The sequence below is a fragment of the Astatotilapia calliptera genome, chromosome 17, assembly GCF_900246225.1.
Source record: "Astatotilapia calliptera chromosome 17, fAstCal1.2, whole genome shotgun sequence".
Taxonomy (NCBI): domain Eukaryota; kingdom Metazoa; phylum Chordata; class Actinopteri; order Cichliformes; family Cichlidae; genus Astatotilapia; species Astatotilapia calliptera.
In genome coordinates this window covers 4,094,011-4,106,131 of record NC_039318.1, presented here as the reverse complement: position 1 = coordinate 4,106,131, position 12,121 = coordinate 4,094,011, and the positions used below count along the sequence as shown (strand labels likewise).

At 44.5% G+C, this 12,121-nt stretch overlaps 1 protein-coding gene across 3 annotated transcripts; it reads left to right on the top strand.

Moving 5' to 3' along the window:
• Nucleotides 1–1,191: 1,191 nt before the first annotated feature.
• Nucleotides 1,192–11,645, top strand: stil (STIL centriolar assembly protein). 3 transcript variants are annotated; one of them, XM_026146416.1, is made up of 16 exons: nucleotides 1,192–1,863; nucleotides 2,691–2,798; nucleotides 3,143–3,258; nucleotides 3,374–3,549; nucleotides 3,864–4,111; nucleotides 4,187–4,270; nucleotides 4,595–4,681; nucleotides 4,753–4,894; nucleotides 4,974–5,077; nucleotides 5,173–5,281; nucleotides 5,931–6,665; nucleotides 6,888–6,990; nucleotides 7,076–7,295; nucleotides 7,565–7,637; nucleotides 8,476–8,753; nucleotides 10,532–11,645. In XM_026146416.1, exons 1-16 carry the CDS (start codon nucleotides 1,799–1,801, stop codon nucleotides 11,106–11,108), a joined length of 3,225 nt encoding a protein of 1,074 aa, XP_026002201.1. In that variant the 5' UTR covers nucleotides 1,192–1,798; the 3' UTR covers nucleotides 11,109–11,645. The 3 variants fall into 3 exon arrangements, with proteins under 3 accessions (XP_026002201.1, XP_026002200.1, XP_026002199.1); XM_026146415.1 differs by having other exon boundaries at nucleotides 1,195–1,863; nucleotides 4,977–5,077; nucleotides 7,562–7,637; XM_026146414.1 differs by having other exon boundaries at nucleotides 1,195–1,863; nucleotides 7,562–7,637.
• Nucleotides 11,646–12,121: the final 476 nt, after the last annotated feature.

Below are 12,121 nucleotides of genomic sequence, written 5' to 3'. Positions count from 1 at the left end.
TCGTATGTTGATTGGCTGGTTGGACCCAAAATACAACAACAAAGAAGCGCTATTCCAGCGAAGATTTGCTATGAGTAAGATACACGCATTCACGGGAAAAAACGGATACACGTTTTACTCTGTGAAAGTGGGCGTTGTCCCGACAAAACAAACTGATTATATGTCCGAAAGGGCACCTGAACACTTTTATATTTGATTTTGAATCTGCAACATTAATGACAAAACACTAAAAAACATTTTGAGTATACTGACCAGAAAACGGGGGGGGGGGGGGGGATTTAGAAGATTTAGCTTGTATGTGACAGTGAATTTTATTGTGTGGTGTAAATCACAGTTCATTCTGTTCATTCGACAATAAAACCTCTTACCTTTAAACCTGGGGAAAAGGGGGATGCTTTGTATAGTAGTAACCCTGTCTTTTCCGTGCAAGCAAGGCTAGCAGTGCTTGCCCTGTGAAATCTGAAAATACATCAATTACAAAGTACCAGAGTCCAAGATCAAGACGATTAAAAGAAAAAATAACAATAAAAGACAGGAAGCACAAAGTAATGGAAATATATATTTTAATTTGGTCCGGTTTGACTTTTTAAATTGTGTGGAATAATGTGTTTCACTGTCCCCAAGACATGATAACAAAGCCCAGAAGTGCAGGAACTTGGTGGTATCCAACTTTAATCAACCTATTTCTGCGCTTCACACAGGAGCCTGTTGAACTGGTGTCATATAACAGGTTGATAAATAATTCCTCCATGTGCTGCTTTCCAGGAAACTACTTGTGTGCTTGAAAATGATACAGCTGAACACACAAATAATTCAACAGATTCTCATACATAGATCATGTGTTTTTAAACGGAGACCACCTGGCTGGCTCAGACTTTTCTCTGGTAGCCCATGCTTTTTGCTGGTCAAGGTAAACTTAAAGAGGTTGACAGAAATAAAACATTTTTAAAAATCACTAACTCATCCACACCAGACATTTTAAAGCGGGTGTAAAGAACTGTAATCTCCACATTTCAGCTTTCTTTCTTTTCTTTTCTTTTTCAAAATAGAGTTACGACCTTAACCTCGAAATGTTGAATAATATTTTTTCCTTATGTGGCCCTAATACAGAGGAATGGAAGACAGAAAAAAATACGTGTGTGAATGAAGGAGCAGAGGTAGTGAAGGTGGATACCTCGCGCTGGCCATTTAAAGAAACAGCGCACGAGCGAGGTGAAGAAGAGACTGCAGGCAGGTGGAGTGGGTGGAGACGAGTGTTGATCTGTGACAGAGGGATAGCAGCAAGAAAGAAAGGGAAGGTTTACAAGATGGTAGTGAGACCTGCAATGATGTATTGTTTGGACATGGTGGCACTGACACAAATACAGGAGGAAGAGCTGAAGACTTTCAGATCTTCATTACGAGTGAGCAGGATGGACAGGGTTAGAATTAGAAGAAGAAGAAGCGGCACGCCATTGGCCAGAGTGGCTGCAGCGGAACTTGCTATTGGCTGATTCTGTTGCCCCGCCAGTCGAGTCGGGAAACAGCGCCATAATTAAACTGTAGCAGACCTGTGTTTTCTGCGGATTGTTTGCGGCCTGATTTACTAAAATAGTAACAGACAAGAAATTTGTTCCAGGACGGTTGGAACTTTTTTAATCTTTCAGTGACCTTCCCGAAGAGTTCAGCTTTGTTACGTTTAGGCAGGTAGCAAGGGCGCTAATATGGCCCGATCGCTAGGCTAACGCAAATACCCCAGCAGTCGGTAACAGCAGGCTCAATTTAGCGCTCACAGTCTCTTCTTTCAGCGACAACAGCGATGAACTACCCGCGAAGCCTCCAGGGACTGCCGTGTGAAATGTTCCAGGAGACTGCGAGAGCACGGTGAGTTAATGTTAGCACACAGCTAGTCGTCGTTAAGCTGCTCCGTTACAGGGCCCGTTCCTTTGACAGCAGGTAATAGTTTAATAACCCACCCCCATCTCCCAAAAACGACAAGAGAAATGAAAGCTGTCTGTTCAGCAGTGGTTTGATCTGTTATGGATTATATCACAGGCTGTGAACCTCGCGTGTTCCCCTTTATGACAGCAGCGAAGGAGGTGATCAGATTCTGAGCTGGAAGAAGGTTGTAACTTTCGTGTTGACTTGACTTGGCTTGGTAACGACAAACAAACAATCTTCCTTCCAGGCCAAAACACTGCTGAAAACCCACAGTCTCTAGTTTCCTCTGGACCTCTTTTCCCCAAGCCTCAATCAGCATGGATGCCATTCTCCCATTCCCATTTGGGCAACTCTAGGAGTATGATTGTTAAATAGAAAGCACTTAGGTAGAAAAATGGTGATTGAGGCAAGTTGTATAAAGTCCTTTGAGGGCTACTCAGAGTAGAAAAGCGCTATATAATTTACCATCTAGATATCTCTTTATAAACTGAACTGGTCTGTGAGTTTCCGTGAGCTATAGCTAGCCTAGATTTAACAGTGAATTGAATAAGCTCTTTAAAAACTTTATGTCAACATCGGTGAAGATGACCAGAATATACTTTGACACTTGGACTCTGAATACAAAAAATACAATTTCTTGTCATCCTTGTATTTTAGTCATTCTTTAATGATTAGGTTTTTGTGACTTGATTAAAATGTGAATTATTTTGTTATGAAATATAACAAAGCTGTTTTTGGAGTGTCCCCATCTTATCTCTTGTGGTGTACAGGAACTCGGTGAACCCTCGGACACCACTGAGTTTCCCTAAATCCAGATCAGCTCTGTGGGACAGCAGCCCCATGGGCGAGAAGCTCCGCCTTCACCTCAGCTCACACAGGTAACTGCTTCCTTGCTGATCAATAGAGCTGGTTGTGCACTGTTGTAGTGAGAGCACATTGTAGCTGAGATCTAGACTCACTGCTTGTGGTCTGCTAATGTGTGCAAAAGTCTGCTGAAGGAAAAGACTGCATACTAAGTTATTAAGATGGTTATTAAGAATGGATACTTTTCACATTTGAGTGAAAATAAGGAAAATAAGATGCTTCTTTTAAACCACGTAGAGCAATAAAAACATGACAGACTTTTACACTTTATATTTTATTCACTGAATCAATAACAAATTTAACCTACTATAATCTTGTCATACTTAAGTGACAACAGATGAGGTATGTGTCTCTGCAGGAAGCCTCAGTTGGTGCTATTAGAGAAAACTCTTCGTCTGGCGCATCGTCACGCCCGTCGCAGTAACAAGCCCCACCTCCACTGTTTCTTATTGGGAACGGTTTCTGTCGATTCAGGTCAGAGGTTAACTTCAGCTCATCCTGAATGCTGATTCAGCTCTTTTATAAATGTGTCTGTGGCATCGAGCACCTTAGTCCAGCTGTCTGTCCTCTGTGTGTTGCTGTGGTTCAGATGAGGAGGGCATCACAATCACCCTAGATCGCTTCGACCCGGGTCGGGATCAGGCCGGAGCCTCGGGTCAGGTTCCCTCTGCTCCTCTGCCTGGAGACGTCCTGGTTCCCTGTTTATTCTCCTCTCAGACTGAGACTGTCGTCCAATCAGAGGCCGAGCTCCATCACTGCTTCAAGGTGAGTTTGTTACCCTTCAGCCCTTCCGCTTCCTCTAGTGGCCACTTGAAACTGCCTAAAGATTACACAGACAAAACATTTCCCAGTGAATGCAGCACATGATCAACTCTTCTTACTACAATGATCTTGGCATATGCATGCTTAGACTGACACAGATGTGGTTTTAGGTGGAGCACAGCAGCTGCTGGTGTTCAATTCAGCTGTTCTTGTGATTTGGCTGAATTACAAGAACAGTTGCCTTAAGACACTTTATATTGTAAGGTAAAGACTCAACAATAATACAAAACTGTGTTGACTGTGTGTTGGTGTTTTAGGTGTTGCAGCAGTTTGTGAGCAGCCGACAGACTCTAGATCTGTCTCAGCTGCTAAAGGTCAAAGGGCATGTGGCCTGCTGTGAGCAGAGTGATGCTGCAACGTTTACCCTCAGCTGGTCAATCATCAGTCCGTCTGTCAGCGTGGAAGTGGAGCCGGTCAGAAGTGTCCCCATCATCCCGACTGCTCTGTTCAGGAGTCTAACCAACGTAAGCAGACCACTGGGGCGTGACAGCAGCCGACAGAGAGGGTGAGAGAGCGAGAGTTCATCACCACACGTCTCGGCCTCTGATCACGTTTGCTGACGTCTTAGTTCTCTTTTCAGGTTTCTGACCATGGACCAGACCAGGAAGTTGCTCCTGCTGCTTGAGTCTGATCCGAAAGCCTCCAGCCTGCCGCTGGTCGGACTGTAAGCTTCACCTTTCATCAGACAAGCCTGGGGGGGGAAAAGTCCAAATTATCACCTGGTAGTTCTTTTGGGATGTGATTAGCACTGATGTATGAGTTCTTTTAAAAATTGTTCACATTTTAAGAAATTCTGATTTTAATTTTCTAATTATTAATGAGAGGCACTTGTATTTTTTATGAAATGTTCTACTCCGAGTAGGAGTACCGAGAAAACATGATGTGAAAGATTTTTTTTTAGATGAATTCTAACAGTCCAGATGTAAGCCCAGATGTTTTTGCTTCTCTTAAGTGGGGGTATTTCTTTCTGCTTCCTGTCTCGTGACAGCTGGCTGAGTGGAGTCACACACATCTACAACCCTCAGGTGTGGGCCTGGTGTCTGAGATTCATGTTCAGCTCCACCCTCCAGGACAGGTGAGGTGACGGTGGCAGAAAGGAGTGGATTGGACGTGTTCGCGTGTCTGATCGGCTGTGCTGTGTTTCAGAGTGCTGTCCGACGGTGGCTTCTTCCTCCTCGTTGTGTTCGGTTGCGCTCGCAGAGCTCCTCAGTTCTTCCGCTGTCGAGGCTCAGGACCACAGCTGGACTGCCAGCTGCTGACGGCTTCACACACAGCCACTCTCTACCAGGTAACACAGCACCTGTTTTAAACTCTTTCTCCTCCTCCTCAGTCATTCACTCATGATCAGCTGTGCTGTGTATGCTCAGCAGGCAGTGCAGGTGGATGGGAAGACTCTGCAGGTGGAGCTGACTTCAGAGGATCACAGCAGAAAGTTGGAGGTCTTCAGAGAAGCTCAGATCTCCTTCAGCAGGCAGGCCAATGAACTAGTTAGTACTTGTCAGACAATTAGCAGTGGTGACTAAAAAGTGTGATAATGCTCGTGTGCTGATTTGTTTGTGCCCTCAGAGCGCCTCCACCCTCCGCTGCCCTTTCTGTCACTGATCAGGACTCTGGAGTTGAGGATGATGATCTTTCTCCACGGCCGTCCCCGAGCCCTCATACTCCAGCTCACCAGGTCAGTCACAGAATGGGCTCGGGTCAACGCTTCCGTTAACACACTCTGGGGTGGTTTGGGTGGTGTGGAGATGTTTTTCTCAGATGTGGAAAATGTTACGTGTGTGAGATGTGAGGTCTGACCGTTCTGCGGATGTGCTGATTTAACATTAGTTTTCCCAGCCCTTAGGCTGTCTCAGGCTCAGATGTTGGGAATATTTTACTTTTGTGCGTCACGCAACTTGCAAATCCAGTGTTTCGTGTTCATCTCCTTTTTCCCAGCCTTTTTAATAGAAATCCACAACATTTGATTCAAATGTGGGTGTACACTTTATATGATACTTCACTCCTGCTTGCTGACAAAACAACATTCTTCCTCTTGTTCTTCCTCCTCTCTGGTTGGGGTTAGTAAATGGTTAGTGCATGTTGATGTTGCTGATTATGTAGTAGCAACTTTGTGCTAGGTGGGGTTTTTTGTGGTCTTTGTTTTTAATGTGGTGTAAATAAAGTTGTGTTAAAAGCCAAAAGAGAGTGTGTGTGTGTGTGTGTGTGTGTGTGTGTGTGTGTGTGTGTGTGTGTGTGTGTGTGTGTGTGTGTGTGTGTGTGTGTCTGTCTCTCTCTGTCTGTCTCTCTGTGTCTCTCTCTCTGCAGTAATCTGTTGTTCCTTTCAGGCTCGGCGGGTGGAGCCATCTGTTCCCGAGCTCTCTCTGCTGATTGACTCCAGCTTCACCTGCACTCAGCCCAATCCTGCCTCTGCCTGCAAGCCTCCAGCTCATCCACGTGGAAACTCCTCTTCAGCCCCTAGAACTCCTCTTTATCTTCAAAGCACCCCCAACCCCAACTCCAACCCACAGCAGCCCTGCAACTGCTGCTCTAACCATCCCTACAACTGTACCGCCATTATCGCCTCCCCAGGTCTCCTTCCTGCTGCTTCACCTGTGTCCCATCATAATGATCCTTCTCCTTCTAGTCTCATCCATGCTCCTCCTCCTCCTCCTCCTCCTCCTAGCAACCATCCATCTCTTTCTGTACCTCCTGCCCCCACCACTCGGTCTGTTCCTCCATCATTCACTTGCCCTGCCCCCTCTCCATCTCATCAACATGTTTCACCTCCACACTCCTCCAGCCACCCAGCTCCCCTCAACCCTGATGTCTCTACTCCCCTCTCCACCCACCACCACTCTCCTCCCTGCACACTTGTCTGCCCTCCTACTCCTTCTTTCCCGTGCAGACCCCCAGCCTCCTTCCCACACTCCTATGCAGCAGCAGACCCTGTGCCCTCGCCCTGGCTTTCCCAACCCTCCTGTATGAATCAATGCTGTTATCAGGCGGGTAGAGTTGTACCGCCAGACACCTACCAGCTCCTCCTCCATCAGGAGCACCAGCTGCGCCTGCTGCAGGCTCAGGTAACAGATGTACTCTTTCCACACAACACAACCAGAATATATACGTCATGAATAAGAACAAGGACTTATCATTGGCACACAGGGAACCAGGAAGAGGCCTGAAACTGGAACTGTGGCTGTATTTAAAGGCTTCTGTGGATAGTATTGCTGGCTAGTTTCAACAAGTACTGTTTAACGTGGCTGCATCCTTGCTGCAGTTAATATTTTCTGATAATCGGGCAGGTCCAGATGCTCCTGGAGGCTCAGAAGAAGCTTCAGTCCTCTAACCAGTCCCCAGGCGACATACACACACCCATGAGTGTGGCCAGCATCGCCGTAGAGACGGGTGAGTGTTTACTGAGCAGTCAAATCTCCAGGAAGAGGCTTATAGCTCACATCATCACCATTTTTCCCCATCACTCTTTTTCCAGGTGCTAGTCTGTTCTGGGGGAGTCCTGCACAGTCCACCTCACATCAGGAAGAGCAGGTGCACCCTCCCTCCTCTACTGGGCCCCCGTCTACACCCAAGCCTCCACCTTCATCTTCCTCCTCTAGCCCCTCAAACTCTTCATCATCACTCATCAGGCCTGCGGGTAGTGCTGACAGTGACAGAGGTCATTCAGCTCCCTGCTCCCCACCTGGTGTGTACAGGTGAGACCAGGTGCCATTTAAAGAAACAAATTATTTTCAGCTCAAATTTCTCTGTACTGCAGAAGTACTGACAACCTCGTGCAACTGAGATAAATCCACTCAGTTAATGGGTCTTAACTTCTGCTTTCATGGTTTTCTTTTTGTAAATTGATGGTTTGATTTGCAGTGACACTGAATAAACCTGTGGTGCTACTGAAGTTTAGCGAAAAGTTTTAACCGCTGTTGTGGAGCTATCTCACCAATGCCTTTGCTCTTTTCCACATCAGCAGTCCAGTTCTGGGAGAAAGTCTCAGCATGTACAAACCAACAGAGGAACAGCACACCTTCTACCACAACCTCATGGTGAGACAAAATAGTATCTGCAAACCTGTTTGATGCCAGGTCTAATAAAAGGTAACAGTTTGACTCTGCAGTCAGAATGATAGGAATAGACCCTTCCTTTCCAGAAAGCACTGCATGAATCTCTTTGTGACTGGGTGAATGAGACTTTTGGTAAAAAGCGCTTTAACTGCTGAGCTGAGTAGAATGGCGTTACAGAAGTACCGGTCCCTTTAGAAAAACGTGTTCACCTGTTGAATCCAGAAAAGGGTTAAGCCTCCAGAGTCAGAGAGAAGCCATGTTGCAGAAATTTTTCAAACCAATATCACAGCAAAACGTGTAATAGAGACTGTGTCTACTTTCACCCTTTGCCTTCCTAAAACGTTAAATAGACATGCACGCAGAAGTTTCATTACCAGCAGGGAGAGATAATGTATTTAAAGTGTGCTTTAATGCACAGGTACACAGCAGCACAGGTACGAATGCTCTAGGCTGCATATACTTTGCACTGCCCACTGCTGGGGAAGCGTTGCCAGTCATTGGTGTAGGGCAGCGTTTTGGATTCATTGTACAGAATTCCTGGATTTTTTTTATTTTTTCTTTCCTCCTCCTGATGAAAACATAATATGTCAAACATTAACAGAAAACCCCCCCACAAGGATCAATCAAAGGACATCACTGTTCAGTAAAAGTAACCTAAAACACAAAGATTGTGTATCATTACATTTAATTCCAAATTGAACTACTTTTTTTTCCTTTCCATTGGTCAATATTATTAACACAGGGTTCATTTGTTCTCTGGGTACAAAGGACAGAACTGTGCATGTCATATAAAGATAATTACTTTTGCTCTGTGTCTCAGACTCAACTCACCAGTCGTCTTCAGGAGTCACCTAGCAAACAGGAAGTGGAGGACGAATCCAGGAGGACGAGGAGTCTGTCAGCAGTTTCTGATTGTTCTCAGTCCTTCCAGTCCATGTCGTCCTCTTCATCCAGCAAGAAGCAGCAGCAGCAGAGTCCAGTAGAAGACCCGGTGGTCAGTGCTACACTGCGGCAGCTGCAGCAGCTCGGAGTCCACGTGGACGAAGACGTTCTGACAGAGTCTGGCAAAAACCATCGGAAAGCTGTGGAAACTGCCAGGTACTGAAACGCCTCACACACGGATATGTGTCTGCTTCACAGATAATTGGGAAGTTTCCAGGAAAAACCTGATCTTGTTTGGAGAGATGGCACACTTTGATGAAGCTGCTCTCATTTCTAGAAATCTGTCTAAATTTATTAAACCCCCCCCTAAAATGTGACTATTCAGTGTTGGGACCAGCAAACAGAGTTTCAGTCTTATACGCCTCTCTGCTGCTTCTTTCCTCCTGATTATTAAAACCAAATATATCACAAAGAACAATATGACATCGTCAACTGCAAAAAAAAGAGTAAAATGGTGAAATGTGGATTAATAAACATTAGGTCTCTTTTCCATGTTAGTAAATGACTATTGTAGGTGAGGTTTTTTTTTGTTTGTTTTTTTTGTTTGTTTTTTTTAAATATCCATGTAAATGTTGAAAATGTCTGCCACAGCATGGCATTTATTCTATTATTAGACTCAGCTTCTCTCGAAATTTAAGTGATCTCACCACTTGAATCACATGGTCCATCTTGTTCTGATGTATGGCCTAGAAACTGAACATTTAACAATATTCCTTGAAAGCGCTGTTTTATTTTTCTTCTAAAGATTTTCTAGTCAAATTGAATTTTACAGTAATGCATTACAAAGCAGTGGGGGATAAATTGAATTGCAGTAGATATCTTTCTGAAAGCTCTGTGTCATTTTAGGGATATGATTACTTTTTTACTGTTATGTTCTTAAACGCCATGTGCAGAACAGCTACCTAAACTCTACTCCCACTGAGGTTGACTGGCTTTTTTACAGTGTTACATTCATCACTGCATACAACTCTGAACACACTGTGTACTCTGAAATTGAAGGCAACAAATCAGAGATGCCTGACTCCCCTGTAGGGCTGTGCGATATGACCAAAATCTCATATCCCGATATAAGAATTCTATCGTCCCGATAACGATATAAATCACAAAAATGTAACATTTTCTGTAAATTCTGAGAATCTCGGGCAGCTCGACTTGCGTGAAGTGTTTCCAGCTGCGCGTCATGTAGTCGAGTGTTTTAACAGATGCATGAAACGATACATTTTTAGACATAAGTTGTAAAGGCCGCTGTTTTCTTTGTGAGTATTTATTACACGGCGTGCTGCGGGAAAAAGCCTGTTCTAACGTTTGAGTCTAAGGTTTATTTTTTTAGCACCTGGCGGCTCTTTTTTACTTCTCATCCCTAAATAATCTGCTCTTTCATGTGATTCAGTTTATTTTCAAAAGTCTCAACAGGATCTTGAGCTTTATTGTGAAAGGTTTATGTGGAACATAAACAAGCGGACACGCGATGGTGTTACTGTCGTTGTTGCTAACGACAACGCATAAAAACAGGCGCTTGTCCGTCCGTAGTGTGGTTATATTAAATATAAGAGAAAGAGAGAACATTAAGAAATTAATATAGCCACTACAGTGACCATCAAAACAATGAAAAAATATTGCCATAAACAGTTTATTTTGCAACACCACGAAACAAACGATAGTGTAAAATGAAACGATAGACGTTTTTATATCGTCATCCGATATATATGGTTATATCGAACAGCCCTACTCCCCTGTGTAACTCTCAAATGCACAGCCTAAATCAGACAAGACACAAGTTATCGAGGAATTTGCATTTCACTAAGGTAGATGAAAGGTCTGCGTTATCTTAACTATGCTGCTACACTTTATCCTGTCAGTGTTGGAATGTAATGCATCTGCACAACAAGTTTATAGCCGATGTCATGACTGTTTTTCTCTCTGTGTACTGTCAGCACTCTGGCCAGCATCAACCCGGCAGCAGTACTTTCTAGACTGAGTGTTTCTGAGCCGACAGCCAGCGCTCTGTGTCCAGGAGGCAGCGTGGATCTGAGCCTGGAGGCCAACGCCATTGCCCTGCACTACTTGAGTGACTCTCAGCTCAGCAGGCTGTCCTTGGGAGGCCACATTCCTCATTCTAGTCTCACTCCTTCCTCCACCAGTGATTCTCTGCCATCACCTAGTAATATGTCTCTGGCCACCAGAAAGTACATGAGAAAGTATGGGTTGATCGAGGAAGAGGATGGCGAAGATGAGGTGGAGCAAAAGGAGGTGGGAGTTCAGGAGACATCAGATCGTGAGCCCCTGACAGAAGCTGTGAATGCGAGGTTCCTCCCACAGAGTCAGCTGATCCAGGATCTGCGCCCCAAAATGCAGCTATTAGCCAACCACACTGAACCACATACCAGTGACAAAAAGAACCATTCCAACAGGCAGCCATCTTTTGTCAGGGCAAACCTCCGTCAGACAGAGGGATCACTGGGAAACATCCTGGACCTGAGCCGCCTGAGACAGCTGCCCAAACTCTTCTGATGCCCACATCACCAGTAAAGCAACCCCATATTGAACTGTAATATGCACTAAGCTTTTATAGATAGTTGAAGCCTGGTGTGTCCTAGGTACTCTCAGCTGGTCTGATAGACGTCCTGGTTTCCATGGACACTGGCTGTCACTGGAAATTTGCCGTCTTTAGTCCTAGCAATTCTCTGGGATGCAGAAAAATGCTGGAGGGTAAACTATTTAAGATAGCTGCCCAAACTCTTATGACACCGTGTAAACCAGACTAAACAAACCTCTTAAACTTTAAGTGGAATTTGCTTTGCTCAAGGAGCTCAGGACTGTTGCTAATACGATTTTATTTTCTTTTTTTTACTGGAAACCTGGTTTCTTTTTAAAAACCATTAAAGTTTGAATGGTGTGCTCAGTGTGTTAATGAACTAATAGTCTATTGAGTTGGTCAGATTTGTGTGTTTGTGTCATATTTTCCTCTTCTGTAAAATGTCTCATGAACAATTTGTTTTAGTATTTATGAATCCACAAATAAAGTTTTCCCAGGAAATTCTATTAAAACTGCAGCTGATGGTGTTGCTTACTTCAGACGTCATCTGGAAATGTACTCTGTTAGAAATGAGTATTTCCACACCCACCAGAGCTTCAGAACCAGAACTCTGTCCGTGCCGGAGCCAAGGAAACGTGATCGTTCTAGAAAAGGTTTTTGTTTTTGTTTTGTTAAACTAACGATCACCTAGTAAACATTAGCTATGGCATTACTCCACATAAATAGTAGTCAGCATGTTCGTTACTTGATATGGAGTTTTCTAACTCCTAGCTTCATCTTTTACAAAGTTCCTCATTACTGTAATGCATTTAGTTCAACCTGCTGCCTTCAGTTACAATCTTGTCACTTAGTGGTGCCCCGTGAAGCTTTGCAGTCTCTCTGATCATCTCCTGGTGACTCTGTTGGCTGTCATCTCCCGGCTTGCAGCCAACCCCTCTTCTGTCTCACCTCTGCGGTATCCTGAGCAGCAGGTCCATTTGGTTTCTCC